Genomic DNA, 27,457 nt, shown 5'->3' with positions numbered 1-27,457 from the left:
TTTCAGTCACTTTCCTCAGAGCAATTATTACATCAGCCAGCAGAGTCATCAGATTTGATGCCCTGCCCAGTGAAGAGGAATTCTTATTTTTTCTGCACAGAACACTGCTGAATCCATCTTTAAACTAGCTGCTTAACTTGTTCGTTTTTCATCTTAGTAAAAAATCTCATTGTCCACATCATAAACACCCATAGAAGGTACATGTACTCTTTCTAGATGTTCAAAGAACAGATAAATGTTATCTCCATACAGCAGGAGTTTGAAGGAAACTGATTAATTAATTGTTTATGTTGGGGGTCAGAAAAGAGGCATAAAAACTTCAAAGTCTGCATCTTATAGTAATTAGAATTGCCATTACTAAAGCTTGTGGCCTTGATTCTGAGCAGCACCTCAGAACTTACAGGTCAAAACCAACTCCTTGGGGGGAGATTTTCAAATGTGCATATGGAAGTTAGGAACATAATTTGCATTGAAAATTTGTGCCTTTTGAAAATCTTCCTCTTAAATTCCACCTAGAAACCCACAAGCAGTGAGTACATATCCTGGAGCACTGATCTGTTATGCTCTCAGTGAAATGCATCATTTACCAGGGAGACACATTCTGCATCAGCTTCAGTTTCCACATTGCTTTAAGATGTAGCCCCATGCAGAGTGCATTTTATTAGGCTAATCTAGAAGTGACACAAATATATGGATAATAATTACATGGTCTGTATCTGAAAGGAACAGTTGCAACCTTGTGGAAATTCTTAAATCAACCCAGATGCTGAGTGTGCTTATTGGCTGCTTTGCCCAGATAGAATGAAAGGGAGGTATAGAGTTGTGCATCATCAACCTGAGAATACTGCAGCCCATGTCTCCTTATCTTACCCAATATTCAAGTTGAACAACATATTTATGAGGTGCTTTAAGTTTCTGTCCTTTCAAACAGCTCTTGTCAGTTTATGTATAATCACACACTAACTGTTAAAAGAGAACTGTTAAGGTTGCTCATTTAGTAAGCAACTATTCAGTATTTTGTTTTCTCCTTGTTCAGTGTGTGGCTCAGTACCTTATTTATTGCACACTATCCAACCCCTGCTATGAAGACAGAATTATTAATTTCCTCATGATCTTTTCTATGATGCTCATCACTATATAGTATGTGAGTGCTTCATAAATGACCATTTTTTTCACTACACCCTTGTGAAATAAGGGAGCATTATTATCCATATTTTACAAAGGGGAAACCGAGGCACAGAGATTAAGGTCAACATTTCAGTTTAGTTTGGATGCCCAAATTGAGACTCCTAGGATCTGATTTTTCAAAGTACGTAGCACTTAAATCATTCAAAGGACATCTCCCATTGACTTCAACTCCAGTTGAGTGCTCATCACTTCTGCAAATCAAACCCCACAAGTGTGTCAAGTTGGGTACCCAGAAAATGAGGAATGCACAATTAGTGATTGCCTGTGAAAAGTTTGCTGTAAGTAACTTGGCTAGCATCATATAGGAGTTCTGTGTCAGAGAGAGAATCCAGTTTTCCAGGGCAGCATTCAACTGTCTTAACTATGAGACTGTTCTTTCTTTACATGTAATCCACTGCCTCATTCGCTACACAACTTCCAGATTTTGCAACAAATGAAGCATACCATAGTCTCCTTCTTTACACAGCCCTATGAAGTAGCATGAGATTGGGATGGGACATATTGCCAGTGGGTTTCACAGATACTTATGTACAGCAAAGGAATGTTGAGATTCAGGAATCTTGTGTTCCATTTCAGGCTTTGGAGGGGGTGCATACTCTAGTGGGCACTGATTCTTCAGCCTATTTCTCCCATGCTTGACGATTCTGTTGCTGTCCTTGTCCCATGCTTCCCACCCCTGGCTCTTAATCCCAGTCTCATTCTCCTCACTTATCAGTCTCAGTCGCTACTCCTCAGGCTTCTTAACCAAATCATAGTCTCATTGCCCACCAAGCCTGCCTCCACCCTACTGGCTCCTTGTCTGATCTGTCTGTCTCTTTCTTGGCCTGCGACCACCACTATGCCCACATTCCTTGTCCCCATTGATTTCTGGTCCCGGCCTCCCTCTCAGAGCTCCTCATCTAATTTCAGAGTATCCCCTAATCTGTATGCTCAGCCAGTCCCAGTTCTCCCCTCGCTCTCTGATTCCTTGTCAGATCTCTCTCATTTCTCCCTCCACCTCTTTGCCCTGCCCCATCTGTCCCAGTCTCCTTACCCATGAGTCCCAAGCTCATCCCCCAGCATCCAGTCCCAGTTTCTCTCCCCTTCCCACCTCCAGTCCCAGTCTTCTCTTCCCAGGCTCCTTGTACCAATCTACTCCCTCCCCAGCCCAAGATCCAGCTTTTGTCCCCTCTGTATTGAACATAGAAAAAGAACATAGTTTCTCTAACCACCTTCTCAGAAATGGTTCCACCTGGACTTTGCTTCCCTGCAACTAACTGCATGGATGCTACTTGGCTGAACCCTGAAGAATAGGTGTACTTGGAACAGGTTTGACAGGTCTATTTAGGCGGTAAGAAGCCTTCCACCAGGACTGCTTACTTGGCCAAGTAGGAACATTTCACTTGCTGGGCCATCTCATTCTCCTCTTCAGTCTGTTTTGGACTATTCGCTGCACCTAAAACAGCAGGGTTTGGCACTCTCATATTTTAAGGTTCATTTGTCAGCCATTTCAGCCTTCCTCCTTCCAGTGAATGGCAGATCAGTGTTCTCCTGTGAAATGACAGTCTGGTTTCTCAAAAGACTGGAAAGACTCTGTTCTCGGGTTCTCAAATTGACACTCACATGGGACTTAAACCTAGTCCTGTTGAAGCTTTCGGGTCCCCCTTCGAGCCGTTAGCATTGTGCTGTATGCTACATCTTTCCTGGAAGGTCGCCTTTCTGGTGGTGATCACCTCTGCCAGAAGGGTGTCTGAAATCAAGTTCCTTATGTCCGAGCCACCTTACATGGTATTCTTCAAGAACAAGATCCAACTGCGCCCCCATTCGGCCTTCCTACCAAAGGTGATGTCACAATTCCATGTCAGCCAGGTAATTTTTCTACCTGTCTTCTTCCCAAAGCCTCACAAAAACTCTGAGGAATGTTGGCTCCATATGTTGGATGTTAGGCAGGCCCTTGCCTTTTATATTGAGAGAACTAAACCCTTCTGCAAATCCACGCAGCCCTTTGTAGCAATAGCAGAAAGAATGAGAGGGCTGCCCTTGTCAACCCCAAAGAATCTCATCCTGAATAACTGCCTGTATTCGACCTTGCTATGAGCAGGCGAATGTCCCACCTCCAGCCAACGTGACCACTCATTCCAAAGGAGCCCAGGCTTCATCGGCAGCATTCCTCGTGCAGGTACCAATCCAGGATATCTACAGAGCCGCAACCTGGTCGTCAGTTCATATCTTCGTGTCCCACTGCGCCATCACCCAACAGGCCCAAGACAATGCCCATTTCGGGATAGCAGTGTTGCAGTCAGCACATCCATGAACTCCGAGCCCACCTCCTGGGGTACTGCTTGTGAGTCACCTTGCATGGAATGGACATGAGCAAACACTCGAAGAAAAAACATTTACTGACCTTCTATAACTGATGTTCTTCAAGATATGTTGCTCGTGTCCATTCTATGACCCACCCTCCTACCTCTCTGTCGGGATTACCAGCAAGAAGGAACTGGGAAGATGTGGGGCCAGTGGCATCTCTGATACTAACACATATGCACACGACTCCAGAGGGTGCTAGAGCTGGCCCAACGGATACCACTGAGGGAAAAATCTCCAGCAACTGTGCAGGTGGCACACACGCATCTAGCATGGAATGGACATGAGCAACACATCTTGAAGAACAAACAGTTACAAAACTTTAGTAACCGTTTTTGTTTTAATTTTATTAAAACAGGTGAGTTTGTGATACCTTTACTCACATAAAAACCTTCCTCTGCATATTTTTATGTTGAAATCAAAAGGACAGCTTGTGGAATACTCAATATGAATTAAGGGTAACATAACCTGACCCAATTTTTTTTCCTTCCCACAAAAATAGTGACTCTTTCATTATTCTTATCGTGGCACTTTGAATGATGGCGGTTTTTTACAATAGATATTAGAATCTAGAAGAATTCCCCAGCTGATTAGAAAATGCTTTGAAATGTTGAAATTCAATTTTTTTTAATGAATGTGTTTAAGCAGCAAGAACCTCAGAAAATATTTTATCAATGTATTTAGGACTCAATACCTAAGTCAGATTACTTGTTTTTAAAAATGGTATTTATTTTAACGTGCAACTGTTGGTGCCCTGTGAGCTGAGATCGCAGCTGGGTGGCTGCCACCCGCGCCCAGCTCTGAGCCGAGAGAGAGCCTCCTGTGCCCTGGCTTGAAGACGGGCAGCAGCTGCCTGCCACCTGCCCACATCCCCGGTTCCCAGCCTGCACGGAAGCCTCCTCCGCCCCAGCTCAGATTGGGTAGCAGTTGCCCACTTCCTGGGCTGGCAGCCAGGCGGCAGCCGCCTGCAGCTTGTCCAGGTGGCAGCTCCTCTCCTCGGCTCAAAGCCCGGTGCCCAGAAAGCCAGGCGGAGAGCCCAGCGGCTTGCCCAGTCCTGAAGTCGGGCTCTACTGGCAGGCTTACTTGTCAATTTCACTGCTCTAGCTGAGCAGTGAAATTGACAACTATGACAGCTGCAGTATTACCAGTATAAAAATGTTGAGGGGCCCACACAGTGTGATTTGCCCCAGGCCTGCACCCCCCTAGGGATGGTCATGGGGAGCACTGCTATCCACTCTGGTGGGCCGCTAGTGCCTGCTCATACCTCACAAGTTCCCGCCTGTGTGAGGAGAACACCACATGACCCCGCCATCAGCCATAGTCATTGGCTGGCATTGACCTTTGCTCCTATATGGAGGAAGGGGAGGAGGGGAGAAACAGCAGGGGGTTTTGTGATTTGCCACAGCCACACAGCACTGCAGAACTCAGAACTCTCCTGCTTTACGAGTAATACAGTCGTCCAGCAGTAAAGGGGGAGGGGGGGAAATTGTATTTCTCAGAGTGGAAAATTGAGTGTTGGGGTACTTATTAAAATTTTCAGAAGTTAGGGGGTACTTTCTACTTAAAAGGTTGAGAAACACTAATATAGGGTATGTGTAGTTACATGCCGCCGTGAAAAGCAGACTGCATCCATGCTGTGGTGTGTAGCTACACCTGTCAGTGAAAGGATCTGGCAGTGGGAAGGCATCTGGGAAGCGTTTCCCTTTGCTGAAGTCTTTCCCTGTGGCAGGGAAAGGCTCAGACAGCAGGTTGCCACCAGAGTCTTTTCCCATTGCTGGAGCTGTTCCCTGAGGTGGGGAAAGACTCCAGCAGTGGGAAGACAGTGGGATACTACACAAATAGCAGTGTAGACAGGGGAGGCATTGCTTGGGTGAGCAGGGAGCCTTGTAGGGTACATACTCAAAGGACTCAAGAATGTCTTTACTCCCTAAAGTAGTACCTTGGCATCTACACTGCTGTTTATACCCATGTTATAGTGTGTGTACTCTACATGCTGCCGAATGGAATTTGCAGTGCAGATGTACCTAAAGAAACCTGCCATGTTTTATGCCTATCTGAAAAATTATTTCATGAAAAAGGATTAGAGGTGCATTAGTAGGTAATGCTAGTTGAAGCTTATCAACAAAAGATTGCTGCATTTAAAAAAATAAACACTAAACACGTTATTTGGGCAGTTTTCTCTCTCTAAAAGTGAAATCAGTGTTAGGTTTTTTTAAATGATAATTAGCGGGAAAATTTAATATTGTAACATAAAAGCTTTTGCAGCTAAAATTCATCTTTAATTATCAGAAATGTTTATGTAGAAAATGTACTTTTCTACTGCAAAATAAATTTTCTACCATTAACAATGATATTTATAGCCAGGATCCAAAAATGAACATAATTTTCTCACAGGAAACAACAAAAGATGCAGACTTTTCAGTGTTATTTACTTCCTTTTCTAAACCAATGTGCATTGGTGCGGTGCACGGTTAGACAGCGCTAACCGTGCAGTGAATGAAGCAATTTCCATATATTTTATACTTTTGTGCATCCATGATTGTTAAAAACTTTGGGCAAAAAATTGCTCTATGTGTTGTTTGGAAGATATTAGTTATAATACAAGGTTGCACATGAATATCTAAATACCATATAGACAGAGTCCCCTCCTGATCCCATGCTGCCCCCCAGAAATACTGGGTACTCTTCCTCTGTCCACAGGCCCCCATGAATTCTGGGCACTCATCGTCTCACAGGGTATCCTTTCTCCTTGCCTGCTGCTCTCCCATGAGTGTCCCCTCCTCTGCCAGGCGTCCTTGCCCACTGTACCCAGAGAGCACCAGACACCCCTCACCTGCTGGATAACCTTGCCCACTGCCCCCACATGAGTGTCAGGCTTCCCTTTCCCCTTTAGGCACCATTCTGTCCCCACACCTCCTTGTGCCAGGCAACCTCTCCCGCACCTGCTGCTTTTCCAAGAGTATTGGGCACCTCTCATCCACAGTCTGTTCTCTCAGGTGATAGTAATCCACTTTAGTTGCTGGAGAAAGCCTTTTCTGAGATAACAGTTGAATTTCTCTGCCCTGTAATACTTTAATTTTGTACAGAGAAGGCCTCATTTAAGCAACAATTCACAGTGTGAACTACTTCCACCTTTCACTGATCAGAACAAAAAACTGCACCTTGGCTATGTTTCAGAACATAAAGTGTTTTTTGAAAGTTTTAAAAAAGAACAACAGGAGAGTGAGCATGAATGTTTGCATTGCCCGTGTTGTGCCATAGAAGTCAACACCTGGACTCACCAAATTAAAGAATATTTGGAAAGCAAACTACACTTAAGGCTAAGAGAAGAAACAAAAATAGAAGTAAATGTACATTGGAAGCAGCATTCACACAGGCACAGAATTAAAATCAAGATTGACATGATGTAGTAAATGAATTTGTCTGTGCCCTGTACTTCTCAGGGCAACAGTTAAGCCTTGGTCTTTTGGGGGGAATTTTGTGTGAAAGTTCTGTCTGGCTGTGAAATTCCTGCCAAATTCAATCAACTGGACCAAGTCATATCTGAAGGAGAATGATGTTGCCATAAACAACCAAATTAAAGAGGGGTTGGCGGGAGACATGGCCGGTTCTTTGATTTTTGACAAATCGCAATTTTGTTTTCATTTTTTGATTTTATTGTGGATACACCTGGCCTTTATTTTGGCAACTTTTGGAGTTTGTAACTTCAGCAAATAGGCAGACTATAGCAGCCTCTGTCAGTAAAGCTTTACAGGAATATGCACTGACATGACAATGGTGAATTCTAACTCTGCCACTTATTGCATCAAGTTCACACAGGAGGTAAAGCGGAATGAAAAACCTGAATTGTTTTGTTTGTCTTGCCCAGCTCATCTACTGTACATTGCTGTCTCTCATGCAGTGGGTATTCCTGAAATGGCTCATTTAAGGAAGTTCATAATTGATGCTAGTGCAATTTTCAAGTATTCCAATAAAATAAATATCTTCTGCAATGTCTGCAAGGAGAACAAATTTGAATGCAGCCTCCCAGTTGCTATTGTACCGATACAAGACATCTGCAGGTTCGCGACCAGGTCCTTAGTGCTCATCTTTGCGTCTGACTATGCTGTCGTACAGCAGGCACGGGACGATGCAGGCTTTGGCAGGGCAGTTTTCCAAGGAGCATGTCCATGAACTCCTGTCCCACCTCCAGAAGGTACTGCTTGTGAGTCACCTAGCATGGAATGGGCATGAGCAAGCATTCGAAGAAGGAAAGACAGTTACTAACCTTCTGTAACTGTTCTTTGAGATGTTTCTCATGTCCATTCCATGACCCGCCCTCCTTCCCCTCTGTTGGAGTTACGGCAAGAAGGAACTGAGAGGGAGTGGCCCGACAGCACCCTGCATACCAGGGAGTACGTACGCCACTGTAGAGAGGGTATTAGACCCGGCCCTACAGATACCACTGAGGGAAAATCTCCAGCAGTGGTGCATGTGGCATGCACATATACCTTATCGTGGAATGGCCATGAGCAACACATCTTGAAGAACAACAGTTACAGAAGTTTAGTAACAGTCTTTTCAGTGGACACAACGTTCTCTGACACAGAAGCATATATGGCATTCTGGTCAACAGTGTGTCTGCAGAACTTTGTCACAAAATCTGGGGAGATTCTAGAAGAAAACAAATCTTTTCATGTCCATTTTGCCAGGGAGGGAGCACGATATACTCAGAAAGGCTTTCCAGAGTTTTCATGCACAGATGTCTCTCATATATCCCCTGAGGATTTTAAGAATGAATCAGCCTTCTGGAAAGTCATTGTGCTATTTGACTCCCATTGTAATAGTGTGGTCTCTACTGATAAATTTAATGAAGAAAGGGATAACCTGAAAAGTTAATTCCATGCATACATAGTGATGCCTTCTCCAGACAATAGCAGCACCACACCAACTTTCCAGGTTTGAGCTATGCTGCTTCCCTCATCCTCAGTGTTCTGCCTGGCTCAGCTTTTTCTAAATTCAGGTACATCCAAGATTGCAAGAGAATGAACTGTGGAAAAAACATTTTGAAAAACTGCTGCGAGCCTATACTACCCAGGACTTTTGGAATTTACACTGAAGCCCCTTATATCAAGCATAACAACTGCAAATTGCTTTAAAAGAAAACAATCACAACAGTAAACTTCCTTTGTTTTCACTACTTAGTTTTCTCTTTTTTTCTCTCCCTCTGTCTCCTAATATTAACCCCAGTAATTATCCAGAAAACTGTGAAGTTAATTTTGTCTACTGATTTTCACCCATTTTTCAAATAATATAATAAACACTGAAAAATTCCCAGGAAATTCTAAACAAAATAAAAACTGGAATTGAAGTGCCTTCAATATAGCACGCAATGCCCTATAGCACTAAGGAATGTCCGGGTTTGAGCATGGAGGAATCTTAACTCATTTTTTTTTTTGTACAGAACATAGATACTGAATTCCCTTTCTCTTTGTTTTCTTTACAGTTGGGCGTATGGTTTTCTTTGGGCTGTGCCTATTTAGCTTTGGAAGGCTACGATGGTGCTGCCAAAGCATTTCAACGCTGTGTGACATTGGAACCTGAAGTATGTACAATTTATTGAAGATTGCACTAACTCTTTGCTCATCTAGTAGTTTGTGACAGCAACCAGAGATCAAAAAAAATTTTTGTTCATTCCTTCGTTTTAAATTTTTCAATTTTTACCCTGTTTGTTTGTTCATAAAGGATGTATTTTCTCATTAAGCATCACAAAAAGACTTGCTTGATTCTTGACTTTTCTATTTTTCTTTATATATATTGACATGGTAAAGCTTTATATGGTGTCATACAACACTAAAATAAAGTGGATAATGCCAAAGTTCTTTTTGATTAAAAAAAATTAGAAATGAAGGAAGAGGCCATGAATATTATTAAACAAATAATTTGTTAAAATGCTTATTCCACTCCTAGACTTTAAAGAAGCCTCCTGCACTCTTCAATCATCTGTGCTGCTTAATTCATCTTTCTGTGGAAGTGTCAAACTAATCTCAATTAGAAGTACTCACTGAAGAAATGGCAGATAATTGACTTTTAGGACTAAATTTGAGATTGCAGTTTAGTTTATGAACTCAGTTTCCCTCAAAGTGGGAGATGTTTGTAGTCTACCTTTACAGGTGTGCATCATACAGGCATGTGCCCACCATTGCCAGGCTTGCGAAATGCAGGATGCTAGATGGATTATACCCCCTTTGTTTTTAGTGTGTAAATCATGTAGAGAAAAATGCGTTGAACCCTCACAAGAATATATTGTCCTGCACTGTTTAATCAGCAGGTCTGATTGACCAATATATTGTGCCAAATGGCCTTAGCAGTAGAAACCTTTGTTTCATCCTCCCTGCTTCAGGATAAGTATATTCATGGTAGAGAACAAAGAAAAGGTGATGGTACGAACTGCTGGCTATTTCTTCATTTATTTTTACTAAAAGAACATTTGTTTTTTAAATTTAAAATAGAAATTATCCACATATAATCTGAAATATAACTCAATTGTGCATTGTTTTTTATCCAGGAACATTAATTGTTAAATTATAAATTAATACCAACTTTTTATGGAAATCATTCTGTCTTGGTTGGTTGTTATGGCTCAGTCCTGTCTGTATTTACAGGAATAGACCAGTTGATTTCCTAATGGCTCAAAGTAGCGGTTTCCAAGCTGGGGGTCGGGACCCCAAAGTGTGTTGGGACCCCGTTTTACTGGCATCACCAGGGTTGGCATGAGACTTTCTGGGACCTGAGACTGAAGCCAAAGCCCAAGCCCCACCACACGGGACTGAAGCTGAAGCCTGAGGGCTTCAGCCCTGGGCGGCAGGGCCTCATGCTTCAGCTTCAGCCCTGTGCAACGGGGTTCAGGTTACAGCCCCCCACCTGGGGGTGAAGCGCTTTGGCTCCCCCACCTGGTACAGTGGCGCTTGGGCTCAGGCTTCAGTCCCCCTTCCTGGGGTCGTGCAGTAATTTTCTTGTCAGAAGGGGGTCACAGTGCAATGAAGTTTGAGAACTGCGTTCTTAAAGGGACTTGTTTATGTGAGTAAAGGATGCAGGATTGGGCTGTTCGGCCTCGTCTACACCTAAAATTTAGGTCGACCTAGCTATGTTGCTCAGAGGTGTGAAAAATTTACACCCCTGAAAGACGTAGTTAGGTTGACTTCAAGCCCCGGTGTAGACGCAACTTAGTCGATGGAAGAATTCTTCTGTAGACCTAGCTACCTCCACTCAAGGGAGTGGATTTACTATAGCAACCCTTTTCATCTCTGTTGCAAGGGTCTACAGTACAGTACTACAGCAGCAGTACTGCAGCTGTGCCACTGTAGTACTTGTTGTGTAGACATACCCTTAGTCACAATAGGTGAAATTCATTTTGTGCAGAATCCATCACAATGCCTTTGCACTAGTTAAGTCTCACCTAAGCCTGCAAAACGATGGGGTCTTGAATGGTCCGTAGGTCTGTTGCCCTGCCATCAGCTCTGGTGTGAATTTCTGTTCTTGCACTGAGTTTACACCAATGTCACTCCTCTGACTTCAGTGGAGTTATTCCAGATTTTCATCCGTGTAAATGAGCGCAGAATCAGGCTCAATATGTTCAATGCCAGAACAGAATTAATTTAACCATTTACAATTTTACCATTTTTCTTATATTTTTTATTGTTGCTATAATTTTTTTTTAATTTGCCAGGCAAATTTGATATATTTTAATTAATGTAATTTCCACCTTAATATTTAATTTGTATGTGCATTTATTAATATATGTCTATGATAAGGGAAATTGATCATGTAAATCTATTATAATTTTTATGGTTTATTCAAATGATTTTTCCAAATAAGTGGAATGTCTTTGATTTTGTTAATTGCTTCCTCTGTTATAATTGCAGAATGCTGAGGCCTGGAACAATTTATCAACAGCATATATCAGATTAAAACAGAAGTAAGTACTTCAAAAGGTTTAGAGAATACTGCTTCCAAAATAAATATTTCTGATTTCCTTTCTTCTAACACTGAGATATTAGTCTTGTGATGTGGTTTACTTATTAATGCTAGTCCTCTACCCTTCAGTCCACTCTCCCAGTAGGTCTCCTACAGTGATGCTAATTAGAAATCAATCACATTTCAATTTGAGAAAAATATAATTAATTAGCTTTGCAAAGAGAGCAATAATTTAGAGCCAATATTTTTAAATTAATAATTCATCACTTATGATACGCTAAATACAAACCAATCAAACTTACTAATATTAGAAATTAAACTAATTGGACTGTGAGACCAAAAAAGATATGTCCATTTTAAAACAGAGGATATGTTCCAAACCTACGTTGATTCATGCTATAGTCAGCTCATGAGATCTGAGAGAAAAACAAACAGTTTACTATTCACCTCACAAAAGCAGATGGAGAGTCATACGCATAATAGTCTGCTTGTTCTTTTTCCTCCAAATTAACCATTAATAGAGGAAACCCCAGACTCAAGGCAGCTAATTTCTGTATTTTGACTCTTTGTAATATTGAAGTTCCCTATAGATTACCTTTTGGTAACATTTTGCAAGGGCTTAATATCAAAGTATAATTTAATTGGGATAAAACTCTGTACTTAGACTGTGTCCCATTATATTTTTTTACCAAAAAGAATAAAACTTTAGAAATAAAAAGTAGAAAAATGAAAGTATATTGAAATTGCCAGGGTTTTGTTTTAAATTTGTGAACAATGTATCTGGTTTAATTTTCATGAAATGAAATTATAATGAGGAGAGGACAAACAGTGAGTTCAAATAAAGTGGTAAACACATGAAGTAAATTGCCATGAGAATGCATTGTAGCAAATGCTATAAATAAGTTTGAGACAAATAGACATATTTATGGAGAGACAGAGAGAAGAAGGCAAAGGGTAGAATGACTACCCAAGCTGAAATGAGGAACAGAAATAAACAGATACCTAATTTGTTTGACCATGTGTCCTTTTCATCAGTTCCTCATTGATGCCTTTGTGGGAGTGTCTTGAAGGAACTTCACAATCAGTTATCAAAATCAGGATGATTGGATCAGACAATGACTTATATATTCATTATCCCTGTTGCACTCTAAAAAGAACAAACTGTTATCTGTTCACAAGACAGGGTGGTTATGTAGTCGTTCAGAATGCACTGTTTTAATGTACATTGATTTGAAATGTTTCCTCTTCCAATCAGAGACTGTTGGTGTTTGACTCCTACTTCTCAACCTCCAAAGCATGCTATGACACTTTAAAGGGCTGTGTACATTGGCCTATGCCTAATAATTAGAAGTGTTCTTCATCAGAATGACTTCCACTTGTCCATTTGCAGCCTGGGGCAAAGACACTATTGAGCAATCCACTCTACTTTACTTTTTTTACTTTGACTCCAATTTTATGGTGTTATCAAGAGAAACTCATGCCAAAATTGCAAAGTATTTTATGTCCTTAACATAGACAAAAATAGTAAGTGTTGGAAAATATTTTTGCTGTGCTCTGAACTGTCTCATAATTTTCACATTTCTTTCCACTGTAGTAACTCAGCATTGAAAAGCTACTTTATTTTTCAAAAATTGATTACAACTGCAGTGAGAGGTTGATTGCGTTGTCATCATTTATTGGCAGAATTCAGATTCAAGATTGAAAATATCAATACAGATAGCCCACTGTATGAGAAGATTAAAACCCAAAGATGCATTTAAAATAACAGTGCAAAAAATTATTTTGGTGAAGCTCTATGGCCTGTGTATTATACAGGTTAGACTAGATGATCAAAATGTCCCCTTCTGGCTTCGGAATCTATTAATCTACTGTGTTCTTTTTTTAAAACGAAAACGTTATCAACTAATAAGAATGACAGTTTTACATTTTGGCAAAATGTAACAGCATCTACATTTACTGAAGTGATTAAATAAGCACCTACTTTCTAGTTTCCTTTTCTATACAGTAATATTGTATTTATTGTAGTATTTTCTTTAAAGGCATAACAAATAATTCTAAAAGGTGCCTTTCATTGCTGTTAATTGGAAAGGGCCAAAGATCTATTTATCTATCTATTTATCTATCACTGTTGATTATACTTTTTTTGCTTCTTGATCAAAATCTTACATGATCTGATCAAGTGTTTGCAGACAGTTTACTACAGTAAATTGTTTGTTTTTTCTTTGCAGATTATGTGCCAGGTGAGATTAATGGAGTATTTTTCATTTTCTGTGGTTTTGAATTTAAGGACTAGCTCAATGTCTTTTCAAAGAAGGATGGATAACAAATAGGTCCTGCAAAACAAATTATTTATTAACAGCTGAGGTTACTGAGTATTCGAGAAGCAAATCCATGGTCTACTTGTGTTGCTGTCCCAGGGAGAAAGGATTTGAAAGGGCCAAAGACAACTGATCCAATATATATCACTAGAATAATAATAGAGGAGGAATTCTTGTAGGAAGGCCAACAACAATGTCATCTTCACTAAGGCCAACTGGTGTCACTGAGAGAGAGAGAGAGATCTGAGAACAGATATGAGATAGTGAGCTATAGAATGAACTGGTGGGAGTGGAAGGGCACGAAAGAAAGGGATTCTCAGACTTTCATGTAAATTCTGAACATTTAATCTTAAATTTTCATTCGTTTTCAAAATGTGTTTGTGAATTATGTATCCTTTAGGTAAATACAGAATGCTTTTAGTATGTTATATGCAGAATCTTTTGTTTCTATTCTTAACTAGAATCAAAGCATTTCGCAGTCTCCAAGAAGCTCTCAAGTGTAATTATGAACACTGGCAGATTTGGGAAAACTACCTGGTCACCAGTACAGACATTGGAGAGTTTTCAGAAGCAATTAAAGCTTATCACCGGCTCATGGATTTACAAGAAAAGTACAAAGATGTGCAGGTGAGACAGGTTTGGGTTTTTTTGGTTTTTTACATGTCATATACATTCATTTTTCCTTGATAATTATGCAAATCATTTCTACAAGTACATTTAAATAACAATAGCATACTTTACAATGAAAGATATCCAGGCAAGTCTGCTTCATTATGAAACTTTGATTGTAAAGAGAAATAATTTAAATTAGAGATGCGACCAAAACAGTACCCTGGATTCAAATATGCCCAGGCTTTGGGGAAGAGTAGATTTCAAGTTTGCTGCTCAGGTTCATCCCTAAATTTAACTGTTGGGCATTTTTTCATTTTTCATACACTTATGTATCTCACTGTAAGCATTAATACAAATTGTTTTATACCTTACAGCTGTAGTAAGGTTTACTATTTTTCCACTTAAATTTGAAAATTTACATCTTATATAAACAAACCTTTACAAATGAATTAAATTTCATGTACTGAATAATATGTATTTGCAGTATTAAACCTATATAATCCAAAACTATGAAAATACAATGAATGAACTTTATATGTCTTTCACTATAGTAAATGAAAGCGAATGTTTGTTTTTATGTATTAAATGTGCTTTATATCGCTGGAAATCTTTGAGTTTGATGATCAGGAGATGTAAAGAATACACTGTACTATGACTTTCAAAAGCATCTCACTCTTTTTCTTTTTAAGTTTACTTTTTAAATATCAAAAATGCCCAAGTACAGTATTAATCACTAGTATAAAAACCATCACACACAAGGCAGCCTGTTGTTCAATATGAATAAAATTGAAAAGGTCTTAAGGCTCTCTAGTGTATTTCAGCATACTTCAATATCTGTGGAAACTCTAGTTTTCCATGTGGTAAGGATTAGTCTGTTGGCAGCTATAGTGCTGTCATTCGGAAGGAATCATGTTTATTCATGGGGATACAATGTAGATTTTCTAGTTAGAAAGTGCCTTTCTGAATTACTGATTCAAATAATAGTTGTGTTACGCAATGTAGTCCAGAACTGATCCTAATGTCACTCTGGTTGGTCAGATTGTCATTAGCCTGCAAGGAGTAGAATTTCCTGCATTCACATAACATATGAACAAGTGTGCCCTTTCTATTGGGACAGTTCACGTGTTCTGAGCTGGTACGGGCTGCTTTCAGAATCAAGTGTGTTCTTTGTAGGATTTTATATTGGATATTCAGTTAAGCTTTTGGCATATTGCTTAGAATAAGTTTCCGTTTTTTGTTGCATAATTCTCCTTTCTGTTCTAATTTTCCATTCAGTTTTTAATCACACATTGCTGTTTTTATTTGTTTAGGATTATATTGATGTTAGATGTCCTGAATTTTTGTTTAAGGTGTCCCAGTAGAGATGGACCTTAAAAAGTCTTCCAAGTTTCTGCATCTTGTCTTTAATATAGTTATATGTAATTAGAGGGATTTTCATATGTGGTTATGAACAAGCCCAAAATCTGATTAAGAATTCCAGGAAGGCTTATATTATTAATTGTATAGGCAGGAACAGAATACTCTCCTAGCTAAAAATGATTAGATGAAACTAAAAGGTTTTGTTATTGTTCTTAGACAAAACTCACCCTGTTCAGTACTTCCGGACAGTCAGTCCTCTAAACTATTTACCTTCCCACCTTGCAGCCTGACTTGAGCATTAGTTCTTCTCCTTCCCTGTGGCCCTCCATCTCTCCGGCAATGGATTGTTAGCATACTGGTAATAGACACCTAAGTAAAACATGGACATGGCTAAATGGAAGTGGGTGTGTCTATCACATGCCGCTTTCCATGCCAGCGCAACTTGATCTTCTTAGATATAGTGTGCAGCTCTGATGATGTTTTATTAACTACTGTACTAGTTGACATGCCAAGAAAGAGAGGAGGAAGAACATAAAAACATTGGTTAAATCAGTGTTAGGTAACACTCTAATCTAGGAGGATGAATATACAAATAGTGCACCGCACTTTAACAATACAAGCCCTTATGACCCATACATAAAAAATTGCCCATGGTGTGCTTCATGCCCATTGTTGTAGGATTCTCTGATACAGGACTAAATGTACCAAATTAGTAATATACAACTGAAGTAATTTAGAATATCCTTGGTTTTGTAGTCTGTGCTCAGATTCGTAATGTTATTTCAGCATAGTAGTCAATCATATTTTTAAACAAATACAGTTTTATTAACTGTGTAAAGAAGCTTGTAATTGAATTATAGTATGTTTTCTATTTGTACATTAGGTTATTGCTTTTCTGTTTTGGACTTGTGACCACAATATATAATTGTAGGAAATTATGCTTCAGAGTTATTCTAGTTACCTAATGACATCACAGACCCCCTTCATAGCAGGAATTCTGATAGGCTGTAGGATATTGTGAGATTGAATGTATACACATATAGATGCTGCAGACAAAATTCTAAAGGGAAAAATATTAATAATCATTCCCATATGTAAAATAAAAATGAACTGGGGAAAAAAACTGTGAGTTGTCACATTAACAGTAATTGATCTTTGCATGGATCATATGTCTAAGCTGACACACTGGACTTTGTATGGTGATTTTATTAAATGGATATATTGTTCAAAGTGAACAACTCTGCTTTTCACATGTAAGAGAGCTCCCTCTCTTTCTACTTAGCCTACATATCCTTCTCAGCTTTGTGATATGAACACTTACATTTTCAATGTCTACATTTTAAAGCATGTTAATTAGAAATTAGTGGTTGATACATATTGGTGAAACAGACTGTGAAATCCTCACAATTACTAACCAGACTGTAACTCTGTGGATAAAAGGAGGACTTCAGCTGCTAGGCCTGTCAATCTTGGCACCTAGATATTAGATGTTTGGGGGGTGGGAAGGGAGAATATATATATAAAAAAGAACTTAGGTAGAATAAAAGATTACAGTATATAAAGTAATGCTAAAACTGATTCCTGGATAGTTACATTAAAATTTTGTGCACGTTATTCTTGGCATTCCCTTTTATGGTCAAGGTCCTTAAAAATTTGCCAATTTTTCCTAATATAAATAAATAAGTTCACCTCTGTGCCTATATTATTAGTTTGTATTTTACTATACTTACTGTGGAATATACCTCAAATACTGAGGTTATCTAACATTAAAGACTCATGGAATTAGTTATGCCAATTGGCAAAGTTTTTAGGGTCACGCTTGTACATGAGACAAACTAAAGTTTAGCCAATAATTAAGTCAAAATTTACCACACAAAAAAAAATAGACTGTGGGGCAGATTCTCAGCTGTTGTAAACTGTCTTCCTCCAATGATTTAACTTCTGGTGTGTATGGGAGTGTTATCAGAGGGACTTCCAGAATGTTAATCACATAACTTTTCGCAGAATGCAGATCACTGGAGCCAAGCAGTCGGTGTTTATCTGTAATGTTAACATGCTGAGGATAACAAAGACATCAAATGCTCTGTTGGTTGTTGGGTTGTTTTGCAACATCGCTTTCTGGAGCAAAGCTACATGCTGTACTGTCTGTAAATGTGAATTCAGTGTGCGGATTAACATGAATACAGAATCCCACAGAAGAGACACTATAAAATAAAGGTTTCTACTGCCTCTTTCCATTATGTGTTATCCTCATTCAACTGCCTCATGCTGCTAGAGTGTTTTGTAGTAAGAGGCAGAAGCAAAAGCTTTTTGTGCTTGGATTTCTGTAAGGGCGCTTTTCAACAAGGATTTTGAGTGGCGGGGTGGGGGGAATAACATTTTCAAGAGGCACCTGTGCTCTCAAGCTGTTCATTAATGATCACTTCCTTGATTTTAAGCTTTAATTTGGGAAGGTATTTTCAGAGAGTGTATTTACAGGGAGCTGCTTTACAGAATGCTGAAACCTGTTATCTGAAGGTCCTTTCCTCACTTGAGCTCTGTCAGCTTTGCTTAGCATCAGTGAGGCTTTTGAACATGTTTTGACTAATTGAATTTTTATATGAAAGGAGTTGTTGTAGAACATAGTAATTGTGAAATGAGATTAACTAACATCAGTTAAGATGTTTTAGGATAGTTTTTTTTTTTCTGGAGCTTTTGTTTTCTTTTGAATAAATTAGTGTGGTCACAAAAAATTAGATAGGAGAAAGGAGGCCGAATCCTGGGATAGTCAGTCATTGGCACCGTTGCTCTTTACAGAGCATGGTGTACGTGCCAATAAGTTCTTTGATGGCTGCTGAGTCCGATGCATGAGTGACAGTCCCGTCCACAAGTCGGGCACATTCACGCAGTAGCAATGCTCTGAATCCAAGCAGCAGATTCCTTCCTTCTTGGATGCTGGTCATCACAAAGCATGATTCAATCCGCCTCGCAATGCCGCACTCTATTTGCAAGTTGACTCCACTAACCAAAGTGGAATTCTGCACTTCTTTCCCAATCATGCACAGAGATACCAAGTCATCTTTGCAGGCATCCCAAAATCCACACAATGGCTTGCCTCTTTTTGTAGCTCCTTTGCATGCTTCAGAATACAGCACACTCTGCAGGATTTTGTAATCCGGCATTCACTTGACATGTCCAAGCCACCTGAGTCTTTTCTTACTAATCAGTGTTCCCATAAATGTCATGCCAGTACAATTTAAAACTTCCACATTTATCACTCTGACTTGCCATCTTATTCGAAGAATTTTACGCAAGCATCTGATACGAAAGCTGTTTAGTCTTTTGGTATAGCTGGTGTAAGTCATCCATGTTTCTAAGCCATATAAGTGTATAAAACACATGTCTCATAAATACGGATTTTCACTTTAGTTGACAATTTGTTATTGTTCCAGACTTGCAAAGACCAACGTTCCTGGCTGCTTTGCTGATTCTGCTAGTAAGCTCAGCATCAAAATCTACATTGCTAGTAACGGTAGAGCCAAGGTAACTAATTTGGTCAGCAACATCCAGACGAATACAATCTAAAATGATATCTGAAACAGATTGTGCATGATAACAGACTTTGAGTTTATTACTAACCCAAAGATTTTACAGAGAACTTGGTAATAAGATGTTGTAGAGCATCAGCGCTGTGAGCCAGAAGAGCTGCATCATCTGCAAACAGCATGTCTCTTATGCTGATCTCCTTCACCTTTGTCTTAGCTCGGAACCTTGCAATTTTAAAGAAACCTCCATCATGTCTCGTGCTAAGATAGACACCCCCTCAAACATCACGGAATGCATGTTGAAGCAGGAATGAGAAGTAAATATTAAACAATGTGGGAACCAGTACAAAGCCCTGCTTCATTCCATTGTTGATGTTAAACGAGTCAGATTCTTGGTTTTCATACATTACTTTTGCCTTCATGCCATCATGTAAGGATTTCACGAGGTTTAGCAAAGTAGGTGGACAACCAAACTTCTTCAGAACAATAAGCCCTGACCGACTACCCATGTCAAAGTCTTTTGTTAAATTTATAAGAGTCATGTTCAATGGAATACACTTCTCTCTGCACTTTTCCTGCAGTTGTCTACAGAAAAGACCATATCTGTGGTGAACCTTTCTGAGTGGAAGCCACACTGGCTTTTAGGATAAATTCTCTCAGCTAATATTTGAAGTCTATGTTAAAAAAAATATGGTATAAGAGAGTAGCAATACCTCGTGTGATCTCTGCCACAAGTCGTTGTTTGCACATTTGTTGATTTCAGAAGGTAAACACTCAGATCCTGAAGCTTTGTTATTGGGACTCTCTTCAATGCTTTGTTCAAGTTTCTCTAATGTAGGTTTGGCATCCAGAGAAGTCATAACTTCAAAACGAGGCAATTAGTCTAGCACACATTGGTCTACTACAGACTCCCTTGAGTATGTCATGTTATAGTGCTCAATCCACCTCTCCAGTTGCTTCTCTTTATTCATTATGATATTGCCATCCAAATCTTTCAGCGGAGCTGTCTTGTTGTTTATTGTCCCAATGGCCTTTGTAATGCCCTCATACAACTGTCTACTGTCACTTGCATCAGCCGCTTGTTGGATGTTGTCATGGAGACCCAGCCAAAATTCTTGAGCACACCTCTTGGAAGCTATTTGAACAACCTTACGAGCTTCTCTTAGGTTGTTTAATGAATCAGTAGTAGAAGTAGACCTATAGGTGATCAGGGAAGATCTTTTTTTCTCAGTGAGTGGCGGAAGTATCTCTGAATGGTCTACGAACCAGTCGACATTTTTCTTAGTACTCTTTCCAAAACTCTTGAATGCCACATTGTACATACTTGTCTTCAGGATTCCCCATGCTTCTGAAGCACTTTCACTTGTTCCAGCTGTCTTTGCTACTTCTTCATTAAAAAGAAGTTTCTGAATAGGATCATTGATTTGGCACAAATCAATACAAGGTTGTACGGCAGTTTTATTATGGTGGATCTTCTTAGCTTGAAATTTCACTTTACAACAAAGAGGAGAGTGGTCTTTGTCACAGTCTACACTTTGGAAGGATCATGTATGCAAGATATCTTTCAAATATGTATGTCTTGTCAGTACCAAGTCCAGCTGATGTCTGTGCTTGGATATCAGGTGTCTCCATAATGATGATCTTCTGATGTTACCAGCAAAGAAGGTATTAGTCACTGATAAACCTTGACTGGAACAGAGCTCGAGAACTCTCCAACCATTGTCATTCATACATCCAATGCCAAAACCCAGGAAGTCCATCCCCACAAAAACACAAACTTTGTTTTTCCAAGAAATAAGGTGGACTGGGGCTATCACAGAAATGTGATTTGCTATCCACACTCACCAGATGTGCCTTCCCCGGCATCAGTCACGCTATCCTGTGTCAGGCTGGGCTGCTCTGAGGATACAAACAGGTCCTGGCTTTCAGAGAGAATGAATACTCTGCTTACCTGCCCCCCCGTTATCCTCATCCTTATCTTCCTTGTCCACAGAGTCTTCCTCATTCATCCTGGACTGGGATTCTGTGGAGGTATCTATGCTACATGATGGTACAGTGGTGGGGTCACTGCTGAGAATCGCATACAGCTCCTCATAAAAGCAGCATATTTTTGGTGACAAGCCAGAACAACTGTTCACCACCCTAATTTTCTGATATGTCTGCCTCAGCTCTTTGATTTGAACACAGCACTGCTGTGCGTCCCTGTTGTGGCCCTTCTCCATGCGATATCTTCTTGTAGATATCCAAATTTCTTTTGCTGGCTCGGAGTTGAGCCAGAACAGACTCTTCGGACCACAAGCTGATGAGATCCAAGACCTCAGGTTGACTCCATACTGGAGCATGTTTGGGCCGTGCAGTCGCCATGAGCAGTTCAGCTACAAAGCTCTCTCTGCACTGACCAAATAGGAAATGGGAATTCAAACTTTCCTGGGGCTTCAGGGGAGTGACTGTTTCCTATCCACATGACCGTGGTGCAGCAGAGTGCGAATGTCCAGAGCAGTTATAATGGCACATTATGGGATACCTCCGGGAGGTCAATGACATGGATTTACGTTGCGCTCTGCTTATACTGGTGCTCATTCGACCCACACCGTTTGACTTCAGTGCTACGCCACTTGCGGAGGTGATTTTATTAAGTTGAATTTACCGCAATTTAGGTCGGCGGAACTGACATGCCAGTAGAGATGCATATTTTTATGTGGTCGACTTAAGCCGCATTCTGTCGACCCACATTGTCAGTGCAGACCAGGTCTCAGATCCCTGCCACTGTCTTGCCAAGACCTTCAGCTCATATGCCTAGGCAGAGTTATGGAGGAGCGGAGGCTGCCGTAGACCTGTTGTCCCCACTTTAGATTACTGAGCTGGAATCCAAAGCCCAGAGCAAGTCTGGACATTCAGTGACACGAGTTGTAGCTTCTGCCAGAGAGCAAACTAAATAGACGTTAAACTGCATGATGTTAAACTGCATCATCCACTGCCTTGTGGACACTTCTTGGTTGAAGAAAGGCCAAAGGGACCTCATTCCGACAGAATAGGTGCTCACGCTGAAGCAATAGGCAGTTAGCACTCTATTTAGGTTACTTTCTAGCAGAATCTACAACCTAGTATAGTGGAGCATTATTAAATACACAGATGCTTTGTATGAGACATAGCTTATTAAACTGACAAAAGGAAAATAAAAGCGGTTGCTTGCACAGGATCCTTTATAACTTAACATCTGTTGAATGTGGTGGAGTATTAGTGGATATGGCAATTTAACTTCCCTCAGAGGACATTTAAATTAAAGTTTAACCATTAAAGTTGTGGTGTGAAGGTAGAAAGTTGTAATTCGATTGCTAACAGTCTTTTTCATGGTTAGATACAATTTCACTTGCAGTTTTCACTAATATTTTTAACAGGGCAATATAACAAAGACTTGATTATGTTGTAGTCCCTTTTCAAGTAGAACCTATACTTTGATGTATTATGTATCTGTTTTTTATTATTGTTATTGATTATTATTATTGTTTATTATTATTTATATTATTGTGTGATATAGCAATAGAATATAATGTTTCTATATATTCATTGGTGTATTTCAAGGACATAACTATTGCATGACACTATACTTAAAAAAAACCCTAAAAATATCCAGGTATAGATATTGGAATTTATTGGCTCAGCAGGACTACAACCCTATTAATATTTGGGCATAATTTTCACAAAATTATTCTGTATAGCTGTCACTCCTGCAGATAACCCTACTAAAGTTTTTGTTTCCTACAACTGTCTTCAAGAGTGAAAGGCTGACTGCTGATAAGTAGAGAGGAAAAACAGTTCACCCCTCGCACAATAGTTGAGATAATTTATTTTATAAAATATATATTAGCAGTCTGTGAAAAGATTAAATACAAATGTTAATATCAACTCTGAATAGAAAGTTGTTGGAATTATTTCATTTGGATGTTTTTATGGTTGCTTTCTCTTCTATTACTGGCTTGTAATAGTTTGGTAGACCCGTTTTATAATATCATCACCCATTTTAAATTTACTGTGTTACTGGCCGGGAATTTGAAATACTTAATGAGAATCACTTGATTGCTGTTGGTATTGACCAAACAGTGTAATCCAATTATACTGTTGAGAAAAATATTTGTTATAGAAACATTTAGCTGTGTCATGAAAAATAAATGTTGGTTGGTTGCTAGCTTAAAGTAAAATTGTTTGGAATGTGTAATATTATTGATTCTTATAAAAACAACAATTACTGTTAATAGCACAGAATGTGTAATAACTTACAATGTTTTCACATCTCCATTGTTAAGGGTTTTAATCTTTTTATATTTCTAGCAGGATAGTGGTACATCAGTGTATGATTCTGGAGTAGTCATAAATTTAGCTTTCTAACAGGAATTAGTATTCTGTACCACAACCACAGTATCGATTTTATTATCTAAAAAGTGTCTTATTGTTAGATAATGCCGATTAGTAGTATTCCTACAATATTTATTCTAGATGATTTATTAATATTACACAGAAAAAAAACTAAGTTAAAGAACATTATTAAGATTGCAACACCAAGCATTCAAAAGTTAGAAAATACCATAATTAAGGTTGTCTGCACAGCACACCCACCCCACCCTTGTTCCCTACCTGGCTCCCCCGCCTCAGTCTCCATTCCAGTCTACTCTTTCCATCTCCCTGGTCTGACTCTTGTCCCATCTACATTCAAATGAGGCAGCATCCTCCTGCTGTCTCAGCCCAGCAGGGAGGCGTTAACAGCACAGGAAAGACAGGGCCCTTGTTCTCAGTTTCTGTGCCTGGCCTCAGCTCAGCCTGCAGCAGCCCAGAGCTACAATTGCAGAAGAAGTCCTGCTCAGCCCCAGGCTGGAGTATGCTCATTGCAGACAAAATCTTCAGGGAGTTAAGCTGCAAAACTCTAGTAAGTCTCCACTGAGCATGTGCAAACTGATTTTTCAAAGATTTATAATGTGGCCAAATTGCCAGATTTTCACAGGTTGGGCAAAAGAGACAAAGCCCGCCCCTCTCCTCTTTCCTCCCATCCCCCTCCAGGCCAAATTTCAAATCCCTGCTCCAAAGCATAGGGACACTAGAGCTTCTCAAAGAAAAGGTTGCCAGAACTTTTTAACATGGGCAAAACAATTTATTTTTTTTTTAACCTTGTTGTTGGAAATACACTCCTGAAGCCCCCCTTCACACCAGCTTCTTTGCAAAAGCACAAAATTCCCTCCATTGCTCACTAGAGGGACGACAGAATAATCCTCCTGCATACCTGCTCCACCCATAAAACTCCTTTGCAAAGAGTCTAGATGAGGTTTAAATGGGTGAACTTCACTCATAATATACTTTTTGGTATCCCACATAATTGTATAAGAACATTCTTGTAAGATTATTTTGCCATCTTTGTATCGTAAAGTCTTTGTGATTTACTAAATTATCAGTGAATATACCCTGGAATCCAAATGTTGCAGAGATATCAAAAGCCAACACTTGTTGAAGTTTATTGGAATGTAAATGAAAGATCTCTCTGACTGCTTTCTGAGGTGCTGAATATTCTGGTCAGGGCAGTGATGAATGGAATGGCTGATCGTAATGGAGAGGTGGCAACAGGCTTGAAGGGAAAATTGCAGGAACTGTTTGGCAGAGTGACTTCAAGAGAGACAGGTGATGGTGAAATCTGGAGACTGTATGCCAGACTGTATGGAAATGGACAGAGTGATAACCCTGAAGATACTGAAAAGGTAAATCTTGGGGGTTGTTTTTGTTTTATTTTTTGTTTTCCTAAATGTGCATTTGTAATAGTAGTAGAACGCTGTTATTCTCTAGTGGACAAACTACTGTAGCAAGATACAGCATACACTTTGCCACTGTTCCTGCATTTTGCTGCAGGCATTCTGTCCTTTTGTGGTTCCCCCCCCCTCCCCCCCCCCCCCCCCCCCCCCACACACACACACACACACACACACACACACACACACACACACTCATTAGGTGGGGAGAGGAAGACTTTTAAATTTTCCATCCGTTTGATTTTTTAAATTTGCATAATTCTAAATTTGGACATTACTTTTCTTCAAAAGAAGAAATTTCCTATTACACCATCTGTTGGTTACACTAGGTTTATATTTTGAAGGTTTTCTTTGCAACCATAATGGCTAGAGATTTAATTTTAACTCAGAGCTTAGGTTCTGAAGATAAGACTGCAGCCTCCAGAAAACACTAGCTCACTGATGCATCATAAATTACCAAACTCAATTCTGGGATCATAATGTGGAAGCACTATTTAGAGCTTATCTACACTGGAGTAATTCAGGAACAGCTAATCCTGAGCTACTCCATATGGACATTCTCAATCCAGAATAAGAATGCCTTCTTTCTGTTTCTCTTAAAATGAGTTTACTTCCCCCACTTAATTCTTAACCTGTTGATGTGTCAATGCCTGTGTACAGTTCTGTCCTAATATTATGCTGTTTCCATTACCTCTAACCCTCATTTCTTCCCCTTTCTCCCAGTCTGTCAGTTACATCATAAATTGAGACTTGAGTGATTGCATTTCCAAAATAACTGCTACACAGCTGGGAGTGCTTACTTTGTTGTTGATGCTGGATCATACTTTGCATTTGGTATTAAGTTTCCAAAATTCACATACCACTCCCAAAATACCATTTGGTTATCAGATCTTCACTGAACCTCAAAATATAAAAGATCAGCATTCACTATGTATTTCCTAGTGGCAATCCTTGGCCAGGGCAGAAATGCCAGGCAGGAAGATTGCTCAATATTCTGTGATAAGTATATGATGCAAATTGTTGGGCTTGTGGTTCACATGTCCATGGTGGTGTACTTCTAGTCACTTTCTTATTCTTTCTTCAAACTCTCTTCTGTGAACTTGCATGCTTTAGCCCTCACTTGCTTTTCTTCTGATTCTAATTTGTCTGATTCTGCCAGTCTCCTTTCAATTTTTTACCTTTACAGCTGAACGATGAAAATGATTGTGCCCTTTTTGCATTCAGAAGCACATAAGTTGCAATATCATGTAATTCATCACCAAATACTAACTTACCAGACACACACAGTAACTGAGGGCTAGTCTACACTATAAATGTAATCATGTAGGGGAACCTGATTACATCATGGTCTTCTCCTAACCCAGTTATAAATGTGGTTTCAATTTGTAGAGGAGACAGGACTTTAACTATGTGTCATAACCAGACTGCAAATTGGGACCATATTTTTGAAAGTTAGGGTCCACGTCTGTCAGTTCCCTGACATGGTTGTATTTTAGTGTAGATGGGGCATGAAAGAGAAAACTGAAAAACTAAAGTCTCTACAGGAACAGCTTGAATTAATTTACTGTATCGGTTTGTTACATTTTTATTTTATTGTACAAAATTTGAAAGGCCACCAGTAAGCATTTCATCTCCTCACTGCCAACAAGGTTTTCCTCTGCCTATTGGGCATTAAATCAAAGTAAGCTATCTGTTGCAATTTTTCAAAACCCACATAGTGTGAAAGAAGCAATGAACTTGAATAGAATATAAAATAATATTTGCAGTTTTCATAGCATCATAGACGATAAAAATGGGGAAAGACCTATTAGATTACTCTGTCCCCCTGCATGCAAATGAACAGCTGTCCCCATTGAAGACAACAATAGAAAATGTTCTAGTCGAGGTTTAAAAGACTCAAGCAGTGGTGCTTCCAATGCTTCCCTTGGGAGAATACTCCACGGCCTCATACATCTGGCTGTTGTTAAGATATCCTGGTATTCAGCCTGTTTTTCCTTTCCTAATTTCATCTCTCTATTCTGGTTGTGGCTGGTGCCCTAAATAGTTGGTGAGGCTGCAAGTAATAATCCACCATACTCCCCTGCATGTCAATCTGTGTTTCAAAATGAAATAAAGGGACACTGGTAAGGGGTGCCACATGGAAGTGCATTTTGTGGGGGGAAATGTGGTTGATGGAGAAGTGGGAAGAAAAAGATACCACTTCTCTACTTTCAGAATGAAAAACTGGGACACCTTTTATAGCAAATGAGAATATATTTATCCCTCAATCACTCCTGTTCTCTGCTACTCCCAACCTCCAACCCTCTGATCTAGCTTTTAAACTAGCATGCTCTCTCACTCATCCTTCCCAATTTACTCACAATCTCCT

At 39.6% G+C, this 27,457-nt stretch overlaps 1 protein-coding gene across 3 annotated transcripts in view; it reads left to right on the top strand.

The window, feature by feature from the left end:
* Window positions 1-27,457, top strand: part of TTC27 (tetratricopeptide repeat domain 27) — a 185,044-nt gene that overhangs the window by 133,317 nt on the left and 24,270 nt on the right. For 2 of the 3 annotated variants that reach the window (XM_067562651.1, XM_067562652.1), the window contains exons 14-17: window positions 9,017-9,115; window positions 11,436-11,488; window positions 14,267-14,432; window positions 24,844-25,041. In XM_067562651.1, coding sequence (XP_067418752.1) covers window positions 9,017-9,115; window positions 11,436-11,488; window positions 14,267-14,432; window positions 24,844-25,041 — 516 coding nt within the window. Of the gene's footprint in view, window positions 1-9,016; window positions 9,116-11,435; window positions 11,489-14,266; window positions 14,433-17,780; window positions 17,995-24,843; window positions 25,042-27,457 lie in introns of those variants that run through there. The other variant, XM_067562653.1, reaches the window with a different exon arrangement.

This window comes from Emydura macquarii, unplaced genomic scaffold (genome assembly GCF_026122565.2).
Source record: "Emydura macquarii macquarii isolate MOO-44397 ecotype Brisbane River unplaced genomic scaffold, CSIRO-AGI_Emac_v2 contig_2457, whole genome shotgun sequence".
Classification (NCBI taxonomy): Eukaryota; Metazoa; Chordata; order Testudines; family Chelidae; genus Emydura; species Emydura macquarii.
The sequence above is the reverse complement of the archived record's forward strand: the minus strand, read 5'-3'. Positions and strand labels throughout refer to the sequence as shown.